Source organism: Rhea americana, unplaced genomic scaffold (genome assembly GCF_003343005.1).
Source record: "Rhea americana isolate MKP2758 unplaced genomic scaffold, rheAme1 scaffold_1, whole genome shotgun sequence".
Taxonomy (NCBI): Eukaryota; Metazoa; Chordata; class Aves; order Rheiformes; family Rheidae; genus Rhea; species Rhea americana.
This window is the reverse complement of record NW_028185038.1, coordinates 3,395,754-3,412,852: the sequence shown is the minus strand read 5'-3', so window position 1 is coordinate 3,412,852 and position 17,099 is coordinate 3,395,754. Positions and strand designations below refer to the sequence as shown.

Sequence of the window (17,099 nt, the reverse complement as noted above, 5' to 3'; positions counted from 1 at the left end):
TTTATTACATAGTTAGAACTTTATTAATAGACATGTTTGATCGAACATTTTGGAAAGCATTTGAAAATCAGTATGGTGCTATGGACTGCTGCTATTATCAAGTTTAGTTGTAACAATTTATAAAAATACATGATTTATTCCTAAAGCAAAACAAAGCTATACTTTTTGTACCTAAAAAACAAGCAGTACTATCCAGTCTCAGTTCTCTTTTGAATAGCAAAATACATATGTGGTTGCCAAAGCCTTTGAAGGGGAATTAATGAATAAATGAATTAAACTGTCTACTATACCCTGATGGTATGTTGCAAGCCCTTCCAACTTTATAAATCATATTTTATTTTTAAAAGTGAACAGGAAACAAGACATGTCCAACTGAAAGATTACTTTTATCTCTGAAACTAAATAATGACAAAAAGACTGTTGCTGAGAAAAAGTTGGTATCCTTGGGCCAATCACATCTGATCTCAAAAATGAATTCTTTTCTAATGAGACTAACATATCCTACAGAAAAAAAATATAATGACTGAAAATAAATAAGGAACAGAATTCAATATTTAATACAAAATACTAAAAGAAGATACTAAATGTCAGACTGTATCTTGAGAGTAAAGTTAACCTGACACAATTTTAAGTACTTGAAACCAGATGCATGTCAGTACATCTTAAAAGAGATAGTCTTRCTCAAACCAATACCTTTTTAAGGTATTTGAATTGTAATTCAGCTTGTACTTGTTTTGATGGTTTCTTAAAATATGGAGGAATTTAAAATGTATGACAATTTTCAATGGTTTTAATATAGACATCCTTACAAAAAGGCTATTGATGTTTTACAATTGTTTTTCCCCAAATGTTGAGCAAAGTGAAGTTAAAGAAATGGGAGATTATGTTGGATTGTTGTCGGGGAAAGTACGAAACTAGTATATTTATTCTTAGAATGTTTAATTTTATTGCATCAACTAACAGTTTTAGTGTTAGACTAATCCCTAGCCTCCCCTTCAGAAATCCAGAGTACTGATTCATTTCTCATGAAATGAAGGAGAAACGTTAAGGATTTTGACTAACATTTTTGCTTGCAATTTGTTTAGGACAGAACAAGCCAATTGCTTTGGTACAAAAATGTATAGCGTATTATTAGTTGCTTGCACTGTTATGGGTCATTGTGTAATTGCAAACAAGTGCTGCACTTCTAGTATCAAAATTTATAATGTTATGAGGACTTTTATTTTTTGTTAAGAGTACTGACATGATAACTTTACTTTCTCTGTTGCATTATTTCCCATTGGTATGACAMTAGCCATTATTGTGGAAGGAAAGCTGAATAATAAATAATATGATTCTTAAATTTTTATATCATCTTCTTGATGGCCACATATATTTTTAAAGCCATCTATATTTAGAATATTTCTTCTTAGTAATTTTTCAGGGCCTTCATGTATGCAAATTATGGATTTGATATAAATTAACTTTCTTTTTTTGTGTTGTTTTGGGATATTGGTGTTGATTGAAACCAGCCTGCTTATGAGAAAGCATTAAGTGTTTCTGAACTGTTCAGGAAACTTTTTAGTAGCCAGTTATGTGAATAATGATGTCTAAAAATACGTATTTTTAATATGTAATGCTTTTATATAATACCTGAACATTTAGTAACATTCATAATGCTTGCTTTCATAAAATGCTAAAATGATAACCTCAGCTTGTTGTTTTTAGATAGAAGATAGCCTGTGATCCCCAAAGTAGGGATCATACTGGACATAGGAAGAAAACGGGAATGGATTTTTGTGGAAGAATGAGATCTTCTGCTATGTGTGGATATGATTCCATGAAGAACAAATAAGATGCCTTTTGTACTTAAAGAACAATATATAACCCCATCTATCTGATGTTCGATTTTCTTAGCGTTCTTATACCTAGTGGAAAGTATAATATAATTTGCTTTTGAGAAACAATTAAGGAGACGTATAGCTATTATGTTTAAAAGATTAGTCACTGGTGCTGTTGAGCCTTTTTCTATGATGAACCCTGTAATAATCTGTTGAGATGCAGTGAAAGTTTGATATTACTATTATTTTTTTCTCTTTGAAACAGTGAAATAAAATAGCTAGACTATTTTTCAAGTTTTTGAGGAAATACTTCATTGCATTATGATTTTAACCATATTCTAATGTGTATCATTCCTAATCTAAGGCATCTGAGATAGCATATATTTTGTTTAAAATTGAAAGAAATTTCTCAAAGAAGGACCACATGGGAAAGTAGCAAAAAATGAACCCCTATTGAACCCTTATGTATTATAGTTTCCTGTACTTACTTATTTTGAGCTTTTTTTTCTTTTGGGGGAGGGGGGGAGAGGATGGAAAGGCAAACATAGTATTTTGATCATAAATTTCTTTTTAAAGGTGAAAAATAAATGTAAAACCTTTTATTAAAAAAACTGTTCATTTTAGTAAGGTATTGGTATCTGACTTTGGTATTCAGTTTGAATGATAACAGATTTGCTAAAGGATTATTTAGATCCGTGTAGGACTGCATCATACTGAATCAGTTCGTTAGCTTTCAYGTCCCATATAACTGTATGCTAACTGTGCTTCTTGTAAGGCGGAGTAATATCTTTTTCATTTGACTGTTTTTCAGGGTTATCTTCCTGCAAATGTGGACCGAAGGGAAAGCACTTTACAAAGAAAACGTAAAGAATATTTTGTATTTGTTGAACAATACTATGATTCCAGAAATGATGAAAGTCACCAAGATACCTACAGACAGGTACTACACCTATTGAAATTACTTTACTTACACTAAATCTGTTAAAGAACTTCAAACCTTCCCCCTGCACTCCTCTTCACTCAAACCCCCTCTGTTAAGTTTCCTATTGTTCATCTCTCATATATTTAATCTTAATAGGCAATCATCTATGCTTTCAGTAGGCAATCCTCATAATTTATTTCCCTCCCTTTATATTAAATATAAATATATATAAATATATTAAAGTATTTTAAATTTGAGACCAAAGCATTTATCTTCTGTATTTTGAAGTTTTAATGTCAAGATTTTTTCATGGCATGCATGCTGCCATACTAGTGTTTTCTATTTAAAGACATGTAGTAGGGTTTTCAAAGCACCCATCTCAAGCTCAGGCTCTCCTTCAAATGGTTGAGAGGGCAGTACAAGGGAAGAGTAATAGTAACTGTTTCCTACTGGCTGCATAGTTTTGCTGACATTGAAACTGGGTATGATGTTCCACAGATACCAGTATGTCAGACTTGATTCCCTAGATAATCGGATAACTTTTCTTTGAGTTTTTTATTAGAATGAATAATTTGTATCACTTATTGTAGAGTAAGCAATTGACWGTAAGCTTTCTTTAGGATAAAAGAAGTGGAGATCTCTCTTCTACTTCAAGCTTGATCTTTAGTAGTAACAGTGTTTGTGACAGTGTCAATTGAAAATTTTTTTACATGCACCTAGTAATATGTCTTTAGATGTAATTACCGTGAAGTAATGGATGGATCTTGCTAGAGGGATTACAGTTTGCAAACCCTCAAAAAAGATATAAGGATCTTTGTGTGAAAGGAAATAGTATTCTTTTATTATTATTTTGTTGTAGATTAATGGCTTCAATATTTGGCTCTACATTTTGAAGTAATGTAAATTCATCTTATTCCTAAAGCAAGGATACAATAAGATTATAACCATGAACCTGGAAGACTATAGGACTGTTTAAACTGTTTGTTTAAGAAGTATACTGTTGGTTCCTTTTACAGTATTCTTCTTTCTGTTTGATTAGATTCATATAGATATCCCACGTATGAGTCCTGAAGTTTTAAGACTTCAGCCCAAGGTAACAGAGGTAAGAATGATACCTAAATAATAATTTATTTAGATAACTCATTTTAATAATGAATCTGATATCACAGTGTTGATTATTAATTAATTTGACAGCCGTTGCCAATTTGAATTGAGAACTAGTCTAAAAAAAGACTAGAARGTGAGGATATATAAATGCAGGATATGAATAACAATGAAGACTTGAGTGGTAATTGGAGAGACATCTCATTAATCTTCTCCATTGAATCTGTCAGATTCTTCTCCTGTTTTGTKCCTTTGAATCTCTTTACTTTTTCACTTTTTGTATATTTTATTAATAATGTATTTGGAAGTAATTTAGAGCAGAGTTCCTATGGTTCTGTGTATTGGCAAAATCACTCAAAGTCTGGAAGTTTTTATTATAGAATATTCCCCTTGGAAGTGCTTTTTTTTTTTTCTCTTTTTGTGTGCATAGCACGATTAGTTTGTGTTTCTTATTTGATTTTTTACTTTTCATCTTAATTTTCTTGTCATACTCCCCTATTAAATCTTCTTTGTACTTTTTATATAATGAATACRGTATTTAAATTCTTACACTGCCATAATGAGGTTAGAATGATTAATTCCAAATGTCATATATGTTAATTGAATTAGAATCTGTATTTTTGGACTGTAATGGCATCCCACAAGAACTTCTTTTGGAGTCTTGCTGTTCAACGTAACTAGTGAGAACCCTAAACAGTTGATGAGGTATGGAGTCTAGTCAGAGGCCTRTGGCTAGCGGAGTTCCCCAGGGCTCAGTGCTGGCTCCCCTTCTGTTCAACTTCATCAGTGACCTGGATGAAGGGACAGAGTGCCTCCTCAGCAAGTTTGCTGATGATACCAAGCTGGGAGGAGTGGCTGATGCAGCTGAGGGCTGTGCTGCCATTCAGAGAGACCTGGACGGGCTGGACAGCTGGGCAGAGAGGAACCTCCTGAGGTTCAACAAGGGCAAGTACAGTCCTGCACCTATGGAGGAATAACCCCAGGCACAGGGTAGGGGCTGAGCTTCTGGAGAGCAGCTCTGCAGAGAAGGACCTGGGAGTGCTGGTGGATGACAAGTCGACCACGAGCCAGCAATGTGCCCTTGTGGCCAAGGCGGCCAATGATCTCCTGGGGTGCATTGGGAAGAGTGTTGCCAGCAGGTCRAGGGAGGTGATCCTGCCCCTCTGCTCAGCCCTGGGGAGGCCTCATCKCGAGTCCTGCATCCAGTTCTGGGCTCCCCACTCCAACAGAGACATGGAGCTACTGCAGAGAGTCCAGCGTAGGGCTACAAAGATGATCAGAGGGCTGGAGCACCTGCCCCTATGAGGAACGGCTGCGAGAGCTGGGCCTCTTCAGCCTGGSGAAGAGACGACTGAGGGGGGATCTGATCAATGTGCTTAAGTACCTGAAGGGAGGGTGTCAAGGGGACGGGGACAAACTCTGTTCGGTTGTCCCATGTGACAGGACAAGAGGCAATGGGCAGAAACTGAAGCACAGGAAGTTCCGCCTGACCGTGAGGGGSAATTTCTTCCCTGTGAGAGTGATGGAGCACTGGCACAGGTTGCCCAGAGAGGTTGTGGAGTCTCCTTCTCTGGAGATCTTCAAGGCCTGCCTGGATGCAACCCTGTCTAACATGCTCTAGGTGACCCTTCTTGAGCAAGGAAGTTGGACTAGATGATCTCTAGAGGTCCCTTCCAACCTCAACCATTCTGTGATTCTGTGAAATGACTTGGAACTGAATTGAATTGTGAAGTGACAAAATTCACTGACTGCACCAAGTTATTGGGGTCATTTAACATTCAGGTTGACTGAGAATAATCACAAGAGGTGTTCATAAAACTCAGKGACAGGGTGAYAAGCTTTCAGAAGAAATTCAGTACAGATAGATGTGGAGTGATGTGAATAACAAGGGAAAAAAAAAAACTTAACAGAGCTAATACAGGGAGAGGCACTGCTGCATTAGCTRTTGTTCAGAGGAGAGCTCTTGGGCAGATAGTACTGTCTTGCTCAGTAGCAATCAGAAAACAATATTAAAATAATTAAGTTGCAATAGAGAACAAATCAGAAAACATAGTTAAGCTACTTTACGAATCTCCTGTGCACCTGTGTTTTGAATACTACGTACTGTTGTGGATTCTCAGTCTCCAAAGGATAAAATAAAACTAGAAAAGGTGTACAAATGAGGGTTATGAAGACAAGCAGAAGTATATCTTGGCTTTGATTCAAGGAACAGTTAAACAGATACACATTTTCCAGTAAAGAAAAGAAAGTGGAAGACATGAGAGGAAGGAGGGATGAGAGGAAGACGTTGTTAAAGGTCTGTGAAATCATTATTTGAGTGAAAAAGGTGAGCAGTGGGCCTTATGAAATTATCAAGATGAGGGTCAGAAGTCGTGAAATGTTACCTCATACAATGTGTCCTGTGGCTGTGAGCCTTATTCCTTTAATCTTAAAGGTATCCAAGTGGTATTTCAGGGAACTTTTTCAGTGAAGTAAATGTTAAGATAATTGAAATTTTTATYCCTAATAATAACTTTTCTGCTAATGTCAATTGCAGCATATTGATGTCCTTCAGAAATTCAAGATTCAAATTAAAAAAAAAACTATAGCAAGGGGATAAAAAGAGTGAAAAATAGTACTGGTAACTAAAACAGAAACTTGTACAGAAAGTCTAATGAAAAACTCTCTGTTCAAAGACTTTACGAAACGATGGAAATGACTGATAGATTAATATTATTCTAATGAGCTTACTTTCTAAAGTGCTTACTTTTAAAGAAATTAGATATATAAAATTACAATACAGAGTGGTTAGGAAGTCGACACAATATCAAAATACAGTATTTTCATAGATCTAAGTTAAAAATACATTCTCTRGTCTTTATTACTAATTTTCATTTTTTATTTATAATGTAGTTTTTCTGGTTTGAATCTTGCCTAAGCTACTAATAACATTACATTGTATTAGAATTCTTACATAATATATCTGAAACAGTTTCTTTACATAATTAATTTTATCATTAATAGTAGCTATTACAAAAAAGCTTTTGCCAACTGTCTTCATCTGCACTGGCATTTTTGCACATTCTTTAAAATAAATTTTCATAATATAATAAATCCATTTTTAGAATTTTATCTGTATTGCCAGAGGTATTTTGAAATATGCAGGCATATGTATTAAGAGATAACCATGTGCATCAAATTAAGACAGCAATAAGAGTAGAACTACATACTAGTGAAGGAACAAACACAGCTGGAAGAGGAGCAGAAGTAGAGTACAATCAGGAAGAAAACTGTAAAGTTATGTTTTTTAGGAATGAGGGAGTTGAAAAGATAGTAAATAACTGTGACATCATCAATCAAGTCATCATTCGGAAAGGTATTTTAGCTTAGATTTTTCTATCATTGACTGAAAAATAAGTAATAGTTTGGGTATAGTAGTATGGGTTCAAGCCATTAATGAAAGACCAGTTTCTGTGTTGTAGCTAGAAATGAACCAAGAAATGAAATATGACAGAATCTTTGAAATACACTACAAATGTTTCCTTTCTCATAGAAGTATCAGCAGTAGTCTCTTAATTATAAAGATTTATTTGAATTAARCATAAAGGCTTTTTATTTTTTTTACACGTCCTTGCATTGCATGATTAAACTGTTCTCAGGATTTCAATGAAGATCATATCTGTAGTTAACACTTAAAGCTGTGGTTCAGATGTATAATGATTTTTCTTTCTTTCTCCTTTTTTTTTTTAAGCTTTTACTTGGGGGAAAAATACCCCAAAATGATGTTTATCTTTTTCTTTATTTCATTGAAGGAACTTGTCTAAAAAAAAAAAAAATTGTGTGCACTGCTGTTTTAGGAGAAGATTAATTACATGAAGTGTTTATTTGAAAATGACTACTAGGCAATATATTATTTCTAAATTGCTTAAGCAAGTTTAAAACAACTTTGAAATACAATTTTCAGATAAACATCTCTTTCTGCAGTATATACTGAATGTCCTTTCTTTTAAGCAAATTAATTGGATGAGAATTCAAGTAACGTGGTTTGTAAAAAATAAATAAACAAATAAATAAATAAAAATCCCTAAAGAAAGTTATTGGAGAATATTTTGAAGTAATGAAGTAAAAAAATGAGATGTACTTAGCTTTTGTGGCTGAGTGCATTTTCCATTCGGTAGTGTCAGTATCTTGATGTTAGAAATGGAAACCTGTAGGAGTTGAGACTAGTTTTGTTTTCTGTTTATTTGAGTATGCATAAGGTAGGTTTCTAATGTGCTTTTCTAATGCTTTTGTATGACTGACTGCTCTTAGGAGATAGGTAACGTTTTTACTAAGTCTTTGGAAAAGGTAGCAAGAGCCTAGATGCAAATTTGAGCGTAGATGGTAGGAACACAACAGTTRCATTTACCAGGGATATTTAACAGCACATTTAGTGTAACACTTCTAATTTTATATTGATAATTAATGAATATCTGGCTCAAGTTTTCCAACATTAAGTGACCATTTTTGTTAAATATTCAGTGTGTATGGTAGGAACATACATTTTGAGATGATGTTGAATTTGAGGTAAAGGATGATTATAGTCTCTTTTTGTTTGAATGAATGACGTAGTGCTAAGGAGTTTATATGTGAATTTTGAGAGTATTTTAATGCAAAAAGTTATTGCAATACTATTTGTRTTAGCAGTCATATTCAAGAGGGGTTTTTTGTGGTTGAGTTGTATCTGGAAATAGGCTGTTTTAATGAAACTGTTGACAGTTAACTTCACTAGGAGACACTACTAGAATAAAACACTTTAATTACTCCAAAACAATAATAAGAAAACAGGAAATACTGTATGTCAGTACCTCTGTAGGTAACTTACTATGAAGTAAAATTCTATATATCAATAGAACTTCAATAGCTAACATTTTTCAGTAAAGATTGAATTGGAAGGCAATTTCAGTTGAGTTTGTGTGCTTATTAAACATGTGGAATTATTCAAGGCTTTTCCTTTTGTTGTCTTTCGGCAGGTAACAACATTGCTTAGGTAGCATATTCTTTTAAATGTAGGTTATTGAGGTCTCATTTACAATTTTTTTAAATAAAATTATAGAGTTGCTTTTATTTCTAGTCTTTTGTTCAAACTTGTCCAGAGGTGTGCTTTTCTAATGTTTAAATGGTTGTGTGTGTCTTAGAAGCGCATATGTACTTCACTCTTAGAATGACATCATATATTTGAAATCCACGCTTTCTAGAAACTGTGATAATTCTMGCAAGTGACATAAAATTACTAAAGCTGGAAGATGATCCAATTTYGTGTTAAGGAGCTCCTTAACTTCATTTATTGGAAGAAGTGTACAGGCTGATACATAGAATAGAATCATAGAATCAGTAAGGTTGGAAGGGACCTCTGGAGATCATCTAGTCCAACCTCCCTGCTCAAGCAGGGTCACCTTTCCTTCCTTYGGTGAGTTGGTGGGAAAGAAAAGGAGAAAAAAACTTGAAATAAGATGTGACGGTAGGGGATTGGCCCAGATGATCTCCAGAGATCCCAGCTATTCTGTGATTCTATTGAAAAAGAGGAAAGTAGAAGTGCATTTTAATAACATTCTGTTAGTTGGAAGTGGGTAAACTCAAGATGCAGAAGAATGTGAAAAGGGTATATAGCAGCAGCCAGTGGGATAAAGCAAAGTCTAGGAATTATAAGTTGGAAAGAAGCTGTCCAGAAGGTTGGAGTGCGCTGTGTGTGGACCTATATCTGTCTCTCCCTTTCTTCTCTGTCTGATCTTGCTGGGGAACCAAGATACGATTTTGCTTCACAACATCTTATGGAGAAGATTTTGTGCTAGAAGGATCATTACATCCAACTTTTCCCATACTCCTCCTTCTACCTCTATGGGTTTTTGAGCCCTTACCCTAGCACAGCCGAATTCCTTATCCTCCCAAGAATCACCATGTTCCTATGGTGACAGGCCACAGGAAAAGAAGCCTTGTTCTGTTGTGCTCAGGTCTCTCCCCGTTCTGGGGAGATGGAAGATGTTGCTRGTCACAGATGAGGAAAAATCACTCTCCCTTTTCTAAGAAGAGATGGGAAGAGCTAAAGAAGCTATAGGGATTTTAGAGTGGGTTCCAACCAGGTTTCAAAAGGTGGCCTGTGCAAGGTTAGTGTGGATGTTCTGATAGGTTTTGTACTGACTAGATTTTCTTACTGTAGGGATTTAGAATAATGGTACTGCTGTAGTATTAGTATTGCCCATGGCCACTGGAAAGAATGTAGAAGGAAACTGAGGAGGAGATTGTAGGTGATAGAACTGGAGATAAATGCTGTTTGAGAGTCTAGGAAACATAATAATTTTATTAATTCTAGTGGAAAGCCTTTTGGGAGCAGAGGAAGACACCACTAAGAACAGGTGCAAAAGTCCTTTAACCTCTGAAATAGTAACATTTGGAAACTGATGTCAAAAGACATTGTTAGATTCAAAAACCTATTTTCTTATCTGTTCTTGGAATTTAATTTTCAGKAATAAAATGCTTCTGTTTAGGAAAAGTTGCTTTGAATTTGACATTGTGGAAATAACTCATTATTATGTGTTCCTTTTCAAGTAAGTTTTAAATATATATTTTTATGGGAGTTGTATAGATCCTGAAAAAAGAAAAGTTGAAGTGAAGATGTAAAGAGTTAGGAATAAATRCTGGCCCCCAAAGAAAAGGGGAGAGATGTTGGAGGTCTTCCCATATCAARCTCAGACAAGTCTGTTGAAGTTATCTACTATAAATATCTTATTATAAAACTGTAAGTTTAAATCAAATAAATTTGATTAGTCAAGTTGGATAGTCTGTAATTTATTGTTAATTTGTATGTTGTCTGTTGTTCAGATAGGTAGTATTTAACATGTATGTCTGGATCATGAGAGAAGTGATTTCAAGGAAACAGCGTATGATTGAAAAATAAGTTAAAATTGTCCCTGCCTCTTTCTTTTGTTAGTAATAAAAGACAAACAAAAGCTAAGTGAAGTTTTTGTTACGAAAGTTTTGGAGATTTTGGAGTTCTCTTGAGGTGGCAAAACCAACAGGTATTCAAAATCCATATTTAAACTTAATCCTTTTTTTATGTATATGAATATAGTTCTTACTGTATGAGAGTTGAATTCAAAGGAGAATAATTGATTGGTAATGACATCTCATGAGATATGGTTCATACCAGAAAAGTAATTCTAGTTTCTGTTGCTAGTTTAGAAATCAAGATAGAAGCCTTTTGGGAAAGTGACCATTTAATGACTACTATTTGAACACAGTGTTGAGTGCTGTATGGAAACTTAAATCAGTCTACCTTTCAAGTATTCAGTGTTTATTTTTTTTGATACATATCAGTAAATTAAACTTTATGAAAATGAGTAGGAAATGGAAAATGCTATTCCAGTGCAAATTAGTTGAATTTCTGGTTAGATGCATTTGAGAATACTAAATCTGGTATGCCGGTTACTAAGTGATCCTTACCACTCAAAAGGGGAAAAAAAAGTCACGCTTTAGTTTTCACACACAGATTTCTAAAATACTTTGAAATCTGTGGGCATTTCMGTTTGCAGTACAAATTATGAATATTACCAGATTCTGAGGAAAGGGGAAGTTAATGCAAATATGACTTGAGACAAGCTGTCTTCAAAAAGAGCACTATTTTTAAAAATCTTCTTTTTATAAAGGGTATTTTGATTGCTGTAATTCATTGTACTAATTTCTTTCATTTGTGACGATGTGCATATTTTTATTGCCTGTTCAACCCATTTTTCAAAACTCCATCAGACAGGATTTTTAGACTAATKCCTAATAATATTGCTGCATTCAGCAGCTGGTCTTCAGTTTTTTACAGAATCACAGAATGGTTAAGGTTGGAAGGGACCTCTGGAGATCATCTAGTCCAACTTCCYTRCTCAAGAAGGGTCACCTAGAGCATGTTAGACAGGGTTGCATCCAGGCAGGCCTTGAAGATCTCCAGAGAAGGAGACTCCACAACSTYTCTGGGCAAYCTGTGCCAGKGCTCCRTCACTCTCACAGGGAAGAAATTSCCCCTCACGGTCAGGCRGAACTTCCTGTGCTTCAGTTTCTGCCCATTGCCTCTTGTCCTGTCACATGGGACAACCGAAMAGAGTTTGTCCCCGTCCCCTTGACACCCTCCCTTCAGGTACTTAAGCACATTGATCAGATCCCCCCTCAGTCGTCTCTTCCCCAGGCTGAAGAGGCCCAGCTCTCGCAGCCGTTCCTCATAGGGGCAGGTGCTCCAGCCCTCTGATCATCTTTGTAGCCCTACGCTGGACTCTCTGCAGTAGCTCCATGTCTCCGTTGGAGTGGGGAGCCCAGAACTGGATGCAGGACTCGAGATGAGGCCTCCCCAGGGCTGAGCAGAGGGGCAGGATCACCTCCCTCGACCTGCTGGCAACACTCTTCCCAATGCACCCCAGGAGAYCATTGGCCGCCTTGGCCAYAAGGGCACATTGCTGGCTCGTGGTCGACTTGTCATCCACCAGCACTCCCAGGTCCTTCTCTGCAGAGCTGCTTTCCAGCAGGTCAACCCTCAGCCTGTGCTGGTGCGTGTGGTTATTCCTCCCTAAGTGCAGGACTTTTAAATCATATATACTTGGCATTTGTTTTAAAGACACTTATTTGCACTTGTAGCATGTTAAACACATGTACATGAAGTTAAACACAGAGAATGCTAACATTGGTAATACTGAAAAAAATAGTATTAGTTAAACTGAAGGTAGCAGCGGACAGAAGCAGGAAGAATACTTAACTAACCTAGATAGATCTGCAGTTTTCCAATAATGGTAAAAGTTTCAGAATAAACAACTCTTATTTCTTAAAATACAATTGCATAAAATGGAAAAACAAGCTGTGAACGTACACAAGATAAGCAGAAGTTAGGGTCTTTATCATTGTAGTTGCTAGAYRTTGAGGTCCTAGTGGCCTTGATCAGTAGAGCCTGATGTTTTTRTGTTTAATATACTAAGTGAAAAAAGTTAAACTAGTAGTATACTACTACTATAATAGTAGAACTTACAGCTGAAGAAACAAGAATCTCTGGCTGATGGGRGCAGGAGACTTTTTTGGGGGGAATGTGCTAAATTAATGTTTCCTGTRCTGACTAATCCTGGCCTCAAAACTGAAAGTATGCTAATGCTAGTTAACTGAATCTTAATGCCACTTGGTGTCTTCAGCTGTATGGTGCTCAACACAATTCTCAATGTGGATGAGACCATTTAAAAACAGTTATTTTAAATGTAGCTGTAGTGAGCCAGACCCAAGCTGCATAAAAGGCTGTGTTTCTGTGCCCACCAAAACTTTGCATCCTGATTGTTGTTCACCTTCTCTGTTGCTCTCGAGCATTTTCTGCAGTCTGCTTTTGTGCATGACAGGGAACCATTAACTTGAAGATTAAGGAAAATCGATTCTCCAGAGAAGCTCTGTTGGAGAGTAGGTACTGAATAGGTACTGATATTTAGGGTTTGTCTTTGAGGTAAAAAGTTAAATGTACTCCAGCTTCAACCAGCTCACATGTAAGCCTGTGATAGGACTTGCAGGCACCCAGATTTACGAGTCTCGTCTGCCTGGAACTTTCCTTACTTGAAGATGACTATAAAATGGTTCTTAAACTGAAGAATAAGTTTTATTTAAATGCAAATTAGAATAAATAACTTCTTAAGCCAAGGAAAATTTGAGATTGAATAGAAATAAACCAGGCTTCGTAAATTAAACTCATCTCTATCTTGTCCTTTTAGGATTGATCTAGGCTTGCTTGAAGCCTGAGCATTCGCTGACTTTTAGGGTTGCAGGCAAGCTCTAATGCCTCTCCTTGGGGTCCTTGCAAATGCTCTCTCCGTTTATAACTTCTGAGACCTGCCCTTAACAGTGTGATAGGCCTTTAGTCTCATGAGAGGTTTTTCCTCTGCTCTGCTTGCCTGTCCCTGTGTTCTGGCAGCTTCTCGGGCAGATCTGCCAGATAAGGAGTGAGCTTTCTTTTTTTCTGAAGATTATACCTGATCAAGTAAGGCAACTCAGGCAAGCCACATACCACCTTTGACTTTCGGTTGCAGCTTTCTAAAGGCATGTAGCGATTTCAAAAATAAATAGTTATGAATAAACATAATGTGTCACAGATCCAGATTGTGTTGATACTAAGTTCAGTGATTCCCCTACCCTGTRTTCTTCTCATACTGTGCTTCCCATACTCAGATTGTATAGGTTGTGGCCTCAGGAGTTTTGGCAGATCCTAAGCAAGTTACTGTTCAAAGGATTCAGGGAATAAAGGTTTATATGGTTAAGTGATATGTGAGAAGGTTACCGTGTTTCTACGTTTCCTGGTTTTCAGATGTTTTATTAGTCATACATGCTTCTGAAGTCTAAAACCTCACACTGCAGTATTAGGCAAGCTTAACTATTAATGACTTTCTTGGGCACGCTATTTAAAAAAAACTAGTCTATATAAAGCCCTTCGTCCTGTTATCTAGGAAGAATATGTACTATGTTGATAAAATACTTCTTTTGAAGAAGTAAGGGGTCATGAAAATATCATTTAATCTTCCTCTCTCTGGAGAAAAGAGGAATTTTATCATATTGGAAAAACTCCAGGGAATAAAGTGCTACTTGTTGTAGCTAGTGTAATTGAATTATATACAACGTTGATTTTTAAAGTGTGCAAATACCCTGAAAATGCTTTCTTTTAARTAACTGAGAAACTTAATTAACATTGGCAGTTAATTATGAAAACCAGGCTTCTGTATGCATACTTTTGTACTACTAATTGTATATATTAAATTTGTCCTTGTATACTTTTCAAGTGCCTTTTGTAAAACACGGTCGCTATTTGATAAATGGCCTGATAGTTTCTTTAACTCTTTTTCAGATCTTTGAACGAATTTTGTTTATCTGGGCTATACGTCATCCAGCCAGTGGATATGTTCAGGGCATAAATGATCTTGTTACTCCTTTTTTTGTAGTCTTCGTTTGTGAATATATAGGTAAGATTTGTTTTAACATTGAATTATGAATTGGTAATGGCTTTAGAACAGCATCTGCATTTTAATATGAATAACATTTTGGATTAGCTAATCAGTGCACAATTCAATATATGAATTTTATTACAAATTTTTATAATTATAAATCTCTATAATTCTCTTAAATAGCTCTCCAATATGTACTGATAAGTAATCAGATTTTAATAGTCTGAAGAAGTTAGGAATCTTTTAGATCTTTGTTAAAAAAACAAAACAAAAAAAAAAGAAAAAAAGTCTTTGTAGAAGCTGCAGACAGAATTTCACATCTGACAAAGGTGAACGCTGGGGAAACAGAGACAATCTAGTCTTTGCTTCSATTTTATGATTTCTAAACTGTGTATCTAGTTTAAGAAGTGCCCTCTACCGTTCCTGATGCTTTCTTTTTCATATGAGGTTTCATTCTCCCTTCCTTTCCCTTCTCCAATTCATCTGCCTGTATGATGAGGTAAAATTGTATCTATGGAATAACCTGGTGGGTAAGGAGAGAGGAAAAAAAACAAGGGGAGGGAGCCCTTCCCCCCTCCTTTCCCCCAAAACTACCACCTCCAAAATAAGGAAATATTATAAATGAATGGGGGGAGGGGAATTAAGGAAGAGAGAACCTATTAAACCAGATCTGTGGCCAAACAGATTGCARCCTGAATTCAGGGCTTGAATATTGAGGCAACAGTAACTAAAATTCTCTGGGTAAGAACTTTGCTTTTCTGAGGCTCATACTACTAATATGAAACAGTTGTATTTCTACTGAGTTTGTGGACTTTTTTGCAGTTATCTGTTTTTGCAGTCCTTTATTTGGGAAACTTGACTGATTAAATATCCAGTCTCATATGAGAATATCATTCGTATTTTAAATTTATAGCTTAATATCTAAGTCTTAGTGAACATTAAGAATGTGGTTAATCGAGGACTGCATTCTGCAAATTCAGTATGTCCAAATACATTTGTATAACTTTTTTTTTTTTTTTAATTTGCTGTGATTGCATATTACATTCCTTAAGGCCAAATACTAAAAAAAGCTAACTTCTGTTTCTAAACTAGTTGTTCACTACAGATGTAAACCAGCGCTGTGAGACAAAAGAGTAATTATTAAATTCTATACTGTTTTCTTATGCTTTCTACGTGTACTGAAAAGTCATTAATAATTTGGTTATAACAGCATAGATATGAAAGGTAGGGTTAACAGTAAAATGACARTGCTAATCTGACTCGAATTAAAACTGTTTTCCTTGCATTTTTGTATGTCAGTATGTCATATGCATATAGAATGAATATGCATGTCATATGTAAACTTGAGCAATAGGTTTTCTTACTACTTCAGCAAGGCTATATGTAGTAGGTTCTTAATTTTCCACCTTCTATATGTGAGATACTCATTGATGTCTTAATCTAGATAGATTAGATTTAAAGGAGGGCAGATTATCCTTGACTGAATGAAAGACTATTCATTTACTCATTCCCACTGGCAACTTTGCTCCTTCTTTGTTTCACAGGAGGACATTTTATTGCTAAGCAACTAGTGAGAACTACTGCTGGTTACTCCCTAATCATCTCTTAAGGAGGGTAGAGGCCTTCTACTCAAAGTACTTGCGATTTCTGCCTTTTACTCCCTCATTTGACAGATAATGAAAATGTTCTTAATGATCCTAGAACAGTAGGACCTCTAGTAGACTTTAGGGTTGTTAATTGAAATAAGTTCAAATGAGATGTGATTAGAGAATTGATATTCCATGTTAAATAGACCATTTAATTAATATGRTAAATAAGTTTGTCTTTACCACCAACTTACATTTAGAGACTGTGGTGATTGCTAATATATTTGTCAGCTTGTCAGTATTTTCGTGTCAGAGAACTTAGTTTTTTCCTGAAGTGTCCAGTGAAGAGGGACAAAGTGTGTTTTTTTTTTTAAAGAAATCATAAACAATATTTGCCAGTGAAAATAAATAAATCTCAGGAAACTGTATTCTAAAAGTCATATAAGGGCTAAAATGTATATAATGAAAATAATATCAAACTGAAAATACTACTTGTATATAATAACAATCCTGRCTAAATGCTAATGCACCAGTTATTCTCTGCAGTGATATATAAAAACATTCAAAGATCTGTCTTTAAATACCTTTTTAATTTGAGTCTTTCTAGTATAATTCAAGTTAACACTGAGCGATGTATTCAAGTTACTATGAATGACAGCATGTATTTTACTTAAATTTCAAACGATAACATAGAAAATTCATGGAGCGCATT

At 35.4% G+C, this 17,099-nt stretch overlaps 1 protein-coding gene across 2 annotated transcripts in view; it reads left to right on the top strand.

The window, feature by feature from the left end:
- Nucleotides 1–17,099, top strand: part of TBC1D22A (TBC1 domain family member 22A) — a 193,118-nt gene that overhangs the window by 38,125 nt on the left and 137,894 nt on the right. For both annotated transcript variants that reach the window (XM_085326332.1, XM_085326342.1), the window contains exons 6-8: nt 2,632–2,760; nt 3,782–3,844; nt 14,705–14,819. In XM_085326332.1, coding sequence (XP_085182458.1) covers nt 2,632–2,760; nt 3,782–3,844; nt 14,705–14,819 — 307 coding nt within the window. The remainder of the gene's footprint in view (nt 1–2,631; nt 2,761–3,781; nt 3,845–14,704; nt 14,820–17,099) is intronic.